Source organism: Mesoplodon bidens (assembly GCF_964165515.1).
Source record: "Mesoplodon bidens genome assembly, chromosome: 3".
NCBI classification, from domain to species: Eukaryota; Metazoa; Chordata; class Mammalia; order Artiodactyla; family Ziphiidae; genus Mesoplodon; species Mesoplodon bidens.
The window spans coordinates 167831701-167845776 of NC_138178.1; the positions used below are offsets into that span (position 1 = coordinate 167831701).

Consider the following 14076-nt stretch of genomic DNA (forward strand, 5'->3'; position numbering starts at 1 on the left):
GCAGTTTGAACAGCCACTGAACAGGATGATTTTTTTTTTAAATTTATTTTTGGCTGTGTTGGGTCTTCGTTGCTGCGCGTGGGCTTTCTCCAGTTGCGGTGAGCCGGGGCTACTCTTCGTTGTGGTGCGCGGGCTTCTCATTGTTGTGGCTTCTCTTGCTGCGGAGCACGGGCTCTAGGTGCACAGGCTTCAGTAGTTGTGGCACATGGGCTCAGTAGTTGTGGCTCGTAGGCTCTACAGCGCAGGCTCAGTTGTTGTGGAGCATGGGCTTAGTTGCTCCACAGCATGTGGAATCTTCCCGGGCCAGGGCACGAACCTGTGTCCCCTGCATTGGCAGGTGGATTCTTAACCACTGCACCACCGGGAAGTCCAGAGGGTGGATTTCTTGACACTATTTGTGACTTGAATTGCAAATAACAGAAGAAATGAAAAACCACATCAGCCACATTTAAACCTCCAATGTGGGAAAACAGTTATAGGTTGAATGGGTTTTACTGAAAATATTTATTCTACTTTGCTTTCGAAAATCTATTATCGAAACATTTGTGAGCTTGATATAGGGAATGTGATAAACAGGAGATTTCATTCTGTCTTTTCATGTGTTTCAGATGTGTATAGACCCCTCCCTGTCTGTAGCTTTGGGTGATAAACCACCCCCATTGTATCTCTGTGAAGAATGCAGCCAGAGGATTGCAGGGTAGGTATAAGAAAAGGAAATAGGGCTACAATAAGAAGAGAAGAATGATCACTTCGACTTAAACTGGTTATGTTACCTTCATTTTCCACTAGCCTCTCTGTTTTTTAAAGGTTAGTTTGTCAGATATTTAATATATATCAAACTTCCATTTGAAAAGATTTCAGCTTTGAAAAATTGCAGTATTTCTCTCCATGTGACAAGAGAAAGCAATTCCACTTAATAAAGCAGCTCCACTTTTCAAGTGACCCTGTGAAAAAGGCCACAGAGAAAAATAAAAGAAACCTGTGGTTTTCAAACATGACATCAAATTCATATGGGTTTTCTATGCTTGTTCATTTCACAGACTCACACTCAGCTTTGTACAAATCATGCTGTATTTTGGTTGACTTAATTAGCATCTGGAAAGTATCATTTAAAGATAACTGAATATGATGAAATGCCTATAATTTATAATTTAGATGGAATGCATTAGACATTTAAAAAGTTTATTATGATAGTGCTCTTAATTACACATCCTTTATATTAAAAGCCTTTTAGCAATAGCGTGCAGCTTATAAACATTCATGTGGAAGGGTAACATTGCAATAAAGTTCAAAAATGAATTCTGTTTTTCTTTATAGGGACCACAGTGAATGGTTGATTGATGTTCTTCTGCCGCAAGGTATGGCTTACTTCAGAAGGGATGAATAATGAATAATCATGACTAATGGCACCGTTGATTTTTCTCCTTTTGTACTGTTTTATTTTACAAAGACAGCAACCAAAGTATTACTTTCTGTGCATACTCACTGATATGAAGCATGATATCAATGTCTTGCTTGTAATATACCCACACATTTAATAATGAGGGAAGAGGTATCATCTCCACCACAATTAGAGGTAGGTGTTGGAATTAGGATTCTGTATGACCAAAGCTGGATTCTGCCTTAAGGGATTTTCTGTGTATATAACAGGTGTTGCCAGTGATACGTTTGCTGTGCAAGTCAGAAAGGAAATAAGGAACATCACAGAAGAAGAGCATAAATAACGGGTCTTTCTCCTGCCATGGTTACCAGCTCTGTGTTTTTAGGGGAAATTATTTAATCGCTCTGAGAGTCAGTTTCCCCTTCAGTAAAATGGGGATAAATATATCTGACCCATCTCAATGAAAAGACGAGATTGTAATGCTTGCAGTTTGTTAGAGTTCTGAAAGCTGTGCCTGATGAGTTGGCAGGTTGCAGACAGAGTGTTTCCCTACACGTGGGGAAGGAGGTATTCCAGCCACCTAATTGCAGGATGAAATGACCAGGAAAAATACTTAACAGAGGAAAGATGAAAAGTGGAAAAAGCTGGGGGCATACTGAGCACAGATCAGGCTCCCAGGAAGAACTTGATCTATAACTTCAGAGGTAGATAATAAAAGAATTTTTATGAAAGGCCTCACTTAAAAAGAAATGTAAAAACCTCATGTTAACTAAATTCGGTAAACACTTTTTTCAAAACTTAAGGTCTTTGCCTGATGATAATTACATTCCTTCTTTGTAGTCTAACTCTTAATATTAGGTTATCTCAACTTGAAGAAATAAGTTGTTTAGTGAATGCTCTGCATCTGTAAAATGGGTCAATAATGTCAGCCTCTATATCTTTTAAAGAGACATTTAAAAATTTTATATAAGAATATTTGTAAAAAGATTTGGGCTTATATGGGTAAAGGTAACCTTTTTTTCCCCTTAAATTAGTGAACTTCCAGTGCTCCGAGGTAAAAACCATAGTCAGGTTCTAAACTACGTTTTAAATTTCAGATATGTTGCTGAATTCTGGCCATCATCTGCAGATGATATTCATCTGTGGAAGAAAACTGATAATAACTTTTCATTATTTATCCAGAGATGTGATCCATTAACCTCAGGTTAAGATAAACTCCAAGATATCAAACTGTTAAATAACCATTAATTATACAAAATCAGTTTTAACAACTGAGTTGTTAATTTCATTGATTTGACATCTGCTAATTCATAATTTCCAGACAGAGTTTGGGAGACATTTATCTTTGCTCTTTTTTTTTTGCGGTACGCGGGCCTCTCACTGTTGTGGCCTCTCCCGTTGTGGAGCACAGGCTCCGGATGCGCAGGCTCAGTGGCCATGGCTCACGGGCCCAGCTGCTCCGCGGCATGTGGGATCTTCCCGGACCGGGGCATGAACCTGTGTCCCCTGCATCGGCAGGCGGACTCTCAACAACTGCGCCACCAGGGAAGCCCTATCTTTGCTCTTGAATAAGTTGTGACATAGGCATTTAGTCTATTTTTTGAGCACTTACTATTTCATGGGAAATGTTAACAGATTCTTGGAAAAATTATTTTCAATTACTCTCAAGCATCAGTTTTCATGAAAATAATTGGTATGCCCACTAAAAAGAGTTTTTATCCATTTATTAAAGTCAATCCTGAAGTACTAAAGTAATTTGACAGCCTTACTCCAGCTGGCCAATCCATGGGTTTGAAATTGCTTTCTCTTAAATAAGCCTGCAGCTGGTTTTGCACTAGTTAAGGACTGATGTAAGTTGATAGTTTGAGTCTAATTCATCCAAGTTATTACGTTTTTTTTCTATAGTTCTGATATAGCAAATCATCTCCATGGTGAAACTCTAAGCATATCACATCAACTCAGTGTCATAGCCTAATGGAAGAACAGTAGACAGGGAATCCAGGGACATTTGCTCCAGATTGGCCTGTACCATTGATGGGCTGTGTGACTCTGAAGAAGCCATGTAACCCTCAATTTTGTTCTCTGTCAAATGAGGGGGTGAGGTTAAAGTTATTTGATCTGAATTCTAAGTCATGTCTGAGAAGATTGAATTATTTCTAAGAATAGGTGAAAGTATTTGCAGCCTCATTAAACATACCACAGGTATTTTTTACCTCATTAAACATAAGTAGATGACAGTTTATGAGAGAAGGGCTGTTTTGGCCAAGTCTGGAGGTTGTGTTGCTAAGCTTGTTTTTTGCTCACCTTGGTGGCTGCCCTTATTTAAAACGGGCTCTCTTTCTTTGTTGATATTTTGTGTACCTTCCCCTTACAGCTGAAATATCTGCTATATGTCAGAAGAAGGTAAGAGCAAACCATCTGTGTGGTGGGGCATGATTTGCTGTGTTTGTATGTAAATTCATTCATTGACATCTGCCTCATTTCTGCACCATGGTTTCCCAGTATGTACATGTCACTGTATTTGTGAAGGGGGAAAGGAAATAATTCAGCATGCAAGATTGCTGTGTCTGGATGGTCTCTATTTACATTTCTGCTTTTGCTTACCCATCTATGCACAGTGTTTTTGAAAAGTAATCTGAAATAAAAGCATATGTGTAACTCTGGGATAGAAGTCTAAATACAAAAAGGTTTGAGTGACAATGCAATACATGCAACTTAACTTTGGTAAAGGATGATCGTGTTTGCTAAAACTCTTTATCGTTTGGAAGTGGAATGCAAATAGTCCAATATAGGTGTGTCAGAAACATACCCAGACCAAGCATATATGGAAAATATTAATTTATATGTAAGTTGAATGATATCTCTAGTTAACGATTCCACTTTCGAATAGCCACTGTTCATGACGATTTCCCTAAGCCATTGCCATCTTCTTTTCTTGCTCCAGTTGTTGAAAAGTACAAGAGAAGGTAGTATGGTGTCATACAAAGAACTTTGGACTAGTTGGTTGTGATACTTGGGTTCTGGTCAGCTCTATTCCCACCTAGCTATGAGACTATGTACAAGTCATTTAAGCTTTTTGGGAGTTGGTTATGAGTGGATCCCTTTGGAGGGCTGTTTCAGTTATCTATTGCCACCTAATAAACCATCCTAAAATGTACTGGCTTATAACAACAAACATTTATTTGATCACAGTGCTGTGGATCGGCAGTTTTGCCTGTGCTCGCCTGGGTAGTTCTCTTGATAAACTCCTCTAGGCTCACTCATGTATTGATATTTGCAGTCAGTTAGTGGGTTTGCTGGCAACTGGTTGGTCCCAGATGACTTTACTCCCACGTCTGGGGCCTCAGCTGGTATGGCTGGAATGGTTGGGATGACAGGGGTGTCTGGCCCTCCCTCTTTCCATTAGGTGTCTCATCTTCCAGGAGGCTAGGCTGGATTTGTTCACAAGGTATCAGTGTTCTGAGAAAATGAGAGAGGAGGTTGCAAGGCCTTTTGAGCCTGAAGCTCAGTAGTCACACAACATCACTTCTTTTTTTTTTTTTTTTTACAATGTTAAATGTTATGTTTTATCACGTTTACGATGCTGCGTTTCCAAGCATTATACTATAGAAAGAACACTCATTACTAACTTCTAAATCATAGTTTGTATCATATACCTTTTATTCTAACACAGCATCACTTCTGCTGCATTCCATTGGCCAAAGCAAGTCCAAAGGACAGCTCAGTTTCAAGGAGTGGGGAAATAAACTCCTCCTCTTTATAGAAGGAGCAGCAAGAATTTTGTGGTCATATTTAATGTACCACAGTCTACCCTCTGGGCATCATTACTTACATTCTTTCCATGTACCAAATACTCTCAGCACCTTATAAGACCTCCAAAAGTCTTACCCATTTATGGCTTCAGGCTTAAAGTCCATTGTCTTATGATCTGCATCTGGTCTGGTCACTGATGAAACCCCTCAGGTATGAATTTTCTTGAACCAGAGACCTGTGAACTAAAAAGGCAAGTTACATACCCAGCACAAAATGCGAGACAGGGATTGGATAACAGCAACAGACCTCTGTTCAGAAAGACGAAGGGGAAGCAGATAGCTGTTACTAGTCAATAGCAGCTCCAGCCAGGAACATGTCAACAGTTCCTCTGTCTTTAAGGAATAGCAAATGTGCCTTGATTAGGATCTGATTTTGCTTCCTGGGAATAGTTTCCTAGTTCATTTCTTTCCTGGGATGCTCCACTCTTTAAGACATCTTTCCTTTATAATGAGAAATGGCCCATGTTGCAGCTGAGTAACCCTCTCAGTCTGCTTCCTGCATGTAGAAGTTGGGGTTCCATAGACCTCTTTTCGTGTTGAACTGTGCCTGTCCCGTTTGGTCTGCTGGTGGTGCTTTTGCTAGTATGCCTCTCTTTAAAACTTTGTGGATTTTCAGTGAATCTAATTGGGGTTCAGTGCCCTCAAAGCCACATCTATAATTCTTTTTGAGTATAGAAATGCCTTCTATACTTTGGGCATTTCAGCCCTTAACATTATTAGAAGCCCTGTTCTAGCTGAGAGGCTCAACTGGGCATCGCCTTATATAGCTTTCTGAAGTGTTAACAAGGGATCATATAGTCATTCAGCATACTTTTGATTTCATTTTTATTGCGAGGCTATTTCCTACTTTGAGAATCTTTTACAAGCTGGAGAGACTAGGATGAGAAACAGTTTTATTTCTAAATTGGCATTTCCTGGCTCTGGTAGTATATGTAACATACTTGACACCCAGGGTGGATCATTTTTTAACACTCCCCTCCTTTATATGACAAAACTATTTTCAGTAATAAGGTTAAAATTAACACATTTTAATTACTTATCCTTTAATAAATGTTGTGTTTTATATGAAAATTAATTTGGAGAACTTTCCTTAAGTTCCTAATAGATCAGAATTGTTTGAGCTTGCTTTGGGCAAAGTTTGTGTCTTTCAGTACTACATATTCAGTACTACATATTCCTACATTTGAATAGTAGGTTTGAGATAAACATCGAGATTGTATCAAATACAACATTGTAAATCGGCTATACTTCAATAAAAAAATAAATTTAAAAAGATTGTATCAAATAAGCATCAAGAGACAGATGCTTTATTTCAATTCTGCTGTTCTGTGAGACCACTTGGAATTATTTATTTATGTTTAAAATTCAAAGCAGTGAAACAGAGTGGCTAGAGCGAACCTTTGAAAACATGACCAGCTGAATCTGAACCTAAGGGAAATCTCTCTAATTTACTTTTTAAATGAATGCATGTAGCTGAGTCCACAGGGTTTAGGACTGATTGTGGCTTGGAAATATATTATTAAAACTTAGTAGGAACCACAGCAACTGTTTAGAACTTTGACCAACCAAAGGTTATTTAGGGGCAAAGTATTTTATTGCTGATATTATTTAGAATTGATGGCACATGGGGATAAGGCAGGTTGACTTTTAGTTGATATTCCAGATACTAACATACGCAGTATGTCCAGATACTACCTAAGAAATCACTCAAAATGTAGCAGCATGAAACAACTATTTAATTATGTTTACAGATTCTGAGGGTCAGGGATTTGGACAGGACACAGTCCACAGCCTACCTCTGTTTGATGATGTTTAGGGCCTCATCTGGGAAGACTAACTTGACTAGTTAGGGGCTGGAATTATCTAGAGACATCTAGATGGTATGTTTGGGCTCTGGGATGAGGTGACTTGAAGGCTGGGCTTAGAGTAGAGACTTACACATTGCCTCTCCATGTGCCTTGGCCATGGCACAGTTCTGAGAAGAGTATCCTGATGAGGAAGCTTCTGAAGAGAGAATATTCTAAGACAGCAAGTTGGAAGTTGCATGTCCTTTTAGAATTTGCCTTGAGAGTCATGTGAGTATCACTTCCGCCATGCTCTCTTGGTTGAAGCAGACACAGCCCATCCAGATTCAAGGCTCATGAAAGCGTATCTGAGGAACTAAACCAAAAGAGCCTCACCCACAGCTGGACTTAATTTAGACAAGAAGACCTTGGACCTCCAGCCAGGAATTTGCATGTGGGAAGAATGTAAATAACTTGTGACCAGAAAATAGGATTGGAAATTGCAGGCCTTAAATGTCAGGACTTTATTATAGCTAATAACTACCCACTAAACCCATATCCACATCCTATTGTTTATGTAACAGTGAGAATCCCAGAGGAGCAAAGACTAACTATAACTGAAAGGAAGAAATAAACACTAACAATATACTCCGATATAACCCACCCTGCCAGTGATGTGGTTGGGTTTGGTTTGGTTTGGTTTGGAGAAGCCCCAAACCAGTAAGGATTCATGTGCTTCCAGAATGAAATTTAGTATGTGAAAGAGAAAGAAAAGGCACAAAGCAGGAAAGACACCTCACTTGGAGAAGTCAGGGCTGACTTGGATGCTGAAGAAGACTTGGGCTTCAGATGCAGAGGAAGCACACTATTTTAACAAATAATTTTTAAAAACTTGTTAATAAAAGGGAAAAAAGATCATAAAAAATTTAAACTTGCTTTTATGATTTATTGACCTGAGTCCTGTTCAGAAAATGAGATTTCCCAGCACTCGTATCCAAAGCCTTGTGCTAAAATCGAAGTGGAACAAGCCTTACTTTGAAATGGTTGTTCTGATAGGCAATTCAATACATTGTCAATGTTTGGGTATACGTTTTGTCCTTGCCTTCTTCCTTCTTCTGTCTCCACACTTCCCAAGATATCTATCATGGAAGGTTCTCAGTCTTCCTCAAGCCCTGAGTTCATAATGGCTTAGGATATTATTTCCCCTATTATATTCCATCTTTTAAAAAATTTTTATTGGATTATAGTTGATTTACAATGTTGTGTTTCAGATGTACAGGAAAGTGATTCAGTTATACATATACATATATTCATTCTTTTTCAGTATGTTCCATCTTAATAAGCTCTATTGAAAGACTGAAATGCTCTCTTGACACAAAACATTGGTTATGTGGTGGTGACATCTCTAAAAGGCTTGGGCACAGTTTTGTGCAGAGGTCAGGGGTATTTCCTGATTGCTCCTCAAATTGCATTATGTGGGCGCTGCCTTTCTCCCCTGCTTCTTGTCAGGGCAGCTCTGATAATAAACCCCCCTGAGCTTCAGAATGTCTCTTATACTGCACCACTTTTCTCACTTCATCTGTTGACTCCTTTCCTCTAGTTGATGTCAGCTGCTGAGTCTGTGAATGGTTCTTGCTGTGTTTTGACGTTCCTGTGGTGTCCACTGACATATTCTTTAGGTCTTGATAGAAAGAGTGCCGGTGGGGATGGACAGGCCAGCTTTGGGGTCATTAGCTCAGTGCAGCACAGCTCCCTGCCTGTCCTTGAATGCAACAAGGACAGATGAGCTGCAGTGGAAATCGGCCCTTTAGGTGGTGGATAAAATAATTTTGAAAGTTTATTTTATTTTGAAAGTTTATTTTAGGGGTTAAAATTGTTTGTTTCCGACTCTGATGTGCTGTGATGCACTCTCTCTGGACTGCAATTTTAATTTTTTCCCATATTTCTGCTGAAAACTCTTGAAATGCTAACTTGAAATAATCCAGGAAGCCCCCCATGCCCCATGGCTGAGGTCACTTTGCAGAGGACTTTTCAACACAGTTTCACTCATATTTAGAACGTTTCTACCACTCACGCTAACAGAAACCACTTCTCACCTTTATTTTCAACTATAGCTGAAATCTCACTGGTTAGAGATGACCTGCATTTTGGAAACTAGTGGCCTTCAGAAGTGTGCTGCCACTTCCAGGGGCCCTTTAAGTTTCCATTTGTTCCGATTAGTAGCCACATTTGCCTCAGTGGTGACTTTTAATTGATTTCACTCTTTTTCTTCTAGAACTGCAGTTCCCACGTTAGAAGAGCTGTGGTCACCTGCTTTTCAGCAGGGTGTTGTGGTCGTCACGGAAACAGGCCTGTTCGGTACTGCAAAAGGTGCCACTCAAATCACCACAGTAACGAACTGGGGGCTGCCTCGGAGACCCACCTCTATCAGACCTCCCCTCCACCCATCAACACTCGGGAATGTGGTGCCGAGGAACTTGTCTGCGCCGTGGAGGCGGTGATTAGGTAACAGCTTCATTAGAAACTTACCCTGAAAACACTGCCTTTGCGTTGAGCCACCCTGTTCACATTGAGATGTGCAAATTTATTTATTTATTTTTATTTTTAAAATTATTTATTTATTTATTATTTATTGTTGGCTGCACTGGTCTTTGCTACTGCACGCGGGCTTTCTCTAGTTGCGGCGAGCAGGGGCTACTCTTCGTGGCGGTGCGCGGGCTTCTCACTGCGGTGGCTTCTCTTGTTGTGGAGCACAGGCTCTAGGCGCGTGGGCTTCAGTAGTTGTGGCACGCGGGCTCTAAAGCGCAGGCTCAGTAGTTGTGGCACACGGGCTTAGTGGCTCCGTGGCATGTGGGATTTTCCCGGACCAGGGCTCGAACCCATGTCCCCCGCATTGGCAGGCAGATTCTTAACCATTGCACCACCAGGGAAGTCCGAGATGTGCAAATTTAATTCAACTTCAAGTGCCCTCAGCCGGGCAGCTCACCTTCCACAATGTTGCAATGACGATGTTTTCATTCATTCATTCAGCAAATATTTTTATCTAATGCCAGTTATGTGCCAGGCATGTATCAGACACTTGGAAGACAGAAGAGAGTAAAATGTAACCTCTGCTTTCAAGTTACCCATGTAGGGACTATAAAAACAGAAGAACGAAATTGAGATCCAGTATGGTGAGCACAATGACGACACAGAGTAGGGGGTCTTAGGGGAATGAAGTGGAGGCGCCAGTCAGAGTGAGGGGTGGGTATAAGGCTGTCCCAGACCTGACTGATAGCAGTGAAGGATGGGAGACCTCTAGATAATTCGGTACTGGAGTAAACCAGAAGGCTGTGGAGTAAGGCAGGGGCTTGATCCTGCAGGCTTCTGGCTTTTTCTCCTTCTGTCACACACAAAAAAGGAAGCTTTAGAACTGATAACCTCTAGATTTGTTCTCTTTTTGTATAATATTCACTGAGGCAAGATTTTTAAAAATTAAGAAGCAATATTAGAATGCAAGTGTTTTTTTTTTTTTTAGATGTTGGAGTAGGAGTTTATTAATTAATTTATTTATTTTTGCTGTGTTGGGTCTTCGTTTCTGTGCGAGGGCTTTCTCTAGTTGTGGCAAGCAGGGGCCACTCTTCATGGCGGTGCGCGGGCCTCTCACTGTCGCGGCCTCTCTTGTTGCGGAGCACACGCTCCAGACGCGCAGGCTCAGTAGTTGTGGCTCACGGGCCTAGTTGCTCCGCGGCATGTGGGATCCTCCCAGACCAGGGCTCGAACCCGTGTCCCCTGCATTAGCAGGCAGATTCTCAACCACTGCGCCACCAGGGAAGCCCCAGAATGCAAGTTTTAAAGCTAGGGACTAAGTCTTCTGTTTCTCTTATCCCAGTGGCTGATACATGTAGAAGTCCAGTAAATGTTTGCTAAATAAAACATTACAGAAAGTTTGGAAATAGAAAAAAAAAAATCAACCATACTGCTGTCATCATCATCACTTCTGCACATGTTCTTCTAGGTTTATTCAAATGCATATTTTATTTATGTAACTGTAATCACAGTGTATCCACATTCTTTTTGATGTAACCTTATACCATTAGCTCTTTTCCATGTTGTGTAGTTTCCACATTTATCCTTCTTAGTGTGTACATAATATTTATCTAGATTATTTTCCTCCACCAATAGATATTTCAATTTCTTCCTTTTTTTTTTTTTTTTTACTGTTAAAAATAACTCATAACTATTTTTGTGTACAGTGCTGTTCCTATATATTTTTTCTTAGGGTAGATGACCAGATGTGGTTGACTGGGTCAAAGGGTCTGAATATTTTAATGGTGCTTGATACATTACCAAACTGATTTTCAAAGAGTGTATGTGAATTTCATACATCACTGTATGAAACTGATAGTTTTTGCTACACCCTTGCCAACATTGGGTATTATTTTTTTAAATTGTCATTTGCTTAGCAAGTTGAAAAAGGAATCTTCGTTGCTCACTGTCAGGTCTTTGAATACTAGATATTAAAAATTTTTCCATCTGGGTACCAGTTCCTCAGTCTTTCCTTGTATTGTGCATTTGATGTCCACACAGCTTCATATTAGATATAGGAGAAGCGTTGACATCTAGTGGGATGGTTGGTGAACTAGAAGCCAGAAGGCATCAGTTCTGCTTGATTCTAATTGATTGGAGGAAGTAGCCTCTTTGTGCCTCAGTTTGTTCATCTTTGAAATGGGGATGGAGTAGAAAATAGTAAGGAAATTAGGCTCCTTCCAATTTAAAGGAGAACAATGAGTGATGCTTGAGTACTCATGAAGTAATTGCTCTGAATAGGTCATAATCTCGAACGTGTTTTTTGGCAGTCTAACTTGAAATCTCTCCCCTTTGGCAGCTTGTTGAAAGAAGCCGAGTTCCATGCTGAGCAGCGGGAACATGAGCTCAATCGCCGGCGGCAGCTGGGCCTCTCCTCCTCCCACCATTCCCTGGATAACGCTGACTTTGACAACAAAGATGATGATAAACACGACCAGCGGCTACTCAGTCAATTTGGAATATGGTTCTTAGTAAGGAAAGAACTTAACTCTTCTCTGCTCTCCTATGTTTCATTCCAACATTGCGCTGATGAGGAATTTCTTCTGTTCTTTTTAAAGAAGTAAATAGTAAATAGTGAAAAATTAAACTTAGCTTAGGGACTCTATACTCTAGGACAGTGACTGCACATTGGATTTACCTGGGAAGGCTTTTAAAAAATGCCATTGCCCAGATTCCACCCCAGAATCTTGGGAACTTTTTAAAAAGCTCCCTAGTTGATACTAATGAATAGCCAGGTGTTGAAACCTACTGTGCTAGACCCTAAACTGTTGGAAATGCACAGTTTGACAATAAACAAGTGGGAAAGTTGCTAGGGTATATTGTGAAATATTGGATTCAATATAATTTACAGATCATTCATCCCATCGACATGAAAGTTTGCTTGAAAGTTCAGTCTCTGTGGAGATTTTTCTGTATTTATGGCAAGTCTGCAATATAGCCAGAAAAATTATAGCCAAACCAATGCAAGGAATTTGATTGCTATTGACTGATTCAGCTGCAGGATTCATTCAGTAAAGATCAAACATACAGATCCAAAGTTCCAAGCATGCTGAATTTGCCATTTCTGCAGAAAAGCAGACTTTTGTTTTTGTCCATTGGAGACATGGACTAAGTCTCCAAAGTGATACATCTCTTTTATGCTTTCACACATTTTTTTTGCTTTTGTTTTACCAAATTGGGGTTGAATTGTTGATTTCACATGTCTTGCTCCTAGAACTTATTATCTAATGACATACTGATTACTACTGTGAACTCCTGAAGGCAAAGATAGTGTTTCACTTATTTTTTATATTCCTGAACGCTACTTCAGTGCTTAATAAGAGATTATTTCAGAATGATTGAATTACTAAGTGATGAGCAGTTTTGGAAAGTCTATTTATAATATCGTGAACTGGAGGGGCTCCAAGGTTTCAGAATTATTTCTGATAGGAAATTCTTGGCTAAATCTGATCATTGTAGAACTGAAATGTATATAGATTATTTTTTTTACTGAAGATATTTATGAAATTTCACTTTGTAGAAGTATCTAGTACAGATTATGTAACAGATTTCTTATATGGGAAAAGCTTATAGGGAGGTGCAATCTTGAGGGGAAATTCTTACAGTCCATCTCTCTCTGTAGAGAAGAACACAGTTTCCAGGCTAAGTGGTCCTCCATCAATTTAAAACCTGCCTATTTTACCCCTTCATTTTTCTGATGAGGACAGAGAAGCCCAGAGAGGCAGTTCAACTTGCCCACAGTCACTGCTAACAACCAGTTAGTAGCAGAAGGTGGTTGGGACACAGCTCTAGTCCCAAACTCTGATTGAGGGGCAGAGAGTGCCTGATTCAGCTTCTTCTGAAGGCCAGTCTTGGATTTCTTAACATACAATTCCTAATAGCCAGAAGGAAAATGTACATTTAAAACGTTGGACAGATCGGAACCAAGATGGTGGAGTAGAAGGACGTGCTCTCACTCCCTCTTGCGAGAACACCAAAATCACAACTAGCTGCTGGACAGTCATTGACAGGAAGACACTGGAACTCAGAAAAAAAGATACTCCACATCCAAAGACAAAGGAAAAGCCACAGTGAGACGGTAGGAGGGGCGCAATCACAGTAAAATCAAATCCCATAACTGCTGGGTGGGTGACTCACAGACTGGAGAACACTTATACCACAGAAGTCAACCCACTGGAGTGAAGGTTCTGAGCCCCACGTCATGCTTCCCAACCTGGGGGTACAGCAGCGGGAGGAGGAATTCCTAGAGAATCAGACTTTGAAGGCTAGTGGGATTTGATTGCAGGACTTCAACAGGACTGGGGGAAACAGAGACTCCACTCTTGGAGGGCACACACAAAATAGTGTGCGCATCAGGACCGAGGGGAAGGAGCAGTGACCCCAGGGGAGAGTGAACCAGACCTACCTGCTAGTGTTGGAGGGTCTCCTGCAGAGGCAGGTGGTGGCTGTGGCTCACCGTGGGGACAAGGACACTGGCAGCAGAAGTTCCAGGAAGTACTTCTTGGCATGAGCCCTCCCAGAGTCTACCATT

General features: G+C 40.5%; 1 protein-coding gene across 3 annotated transcripts in view; it reads left to right on the forward strand.

Annotated features, from left to right (window-relative positions):
• The window catches only part of UNC79 (unc-79 homolog, NALCN channel complex subunit), a gene marked incomplete at its 3' end in the record, with an annotated part of 212806 nt that overhangs the window by 52558 nt on the left and 146172 nt on the right, over window positions 1-14076 (forward strand). For all 3 annotated transcript variants that reach the window (XM_081228621.1, XM_081228622.1, XM_081228623.1), the window contains exons 7-11: window positions 609-697; window positions 1318-1358; window positions 3756-3784; window positions 9253-9482; window positions 11845-12016. In XM_081228621.1, coding sequence (XP_081084747.1) covers window positions 609-697; window positions 1318-1358; window positions 3756-3784; window positions 9253-9482; window positions 11845-12016 — 561 coding nt within the window. The remainder of the gene's footprint in view (window positions 1-608; window positions 698-1317; window positions 1359-3755; window positions 3785-9252; window positions 9483-11844; window positions 12017-14076) is intronic.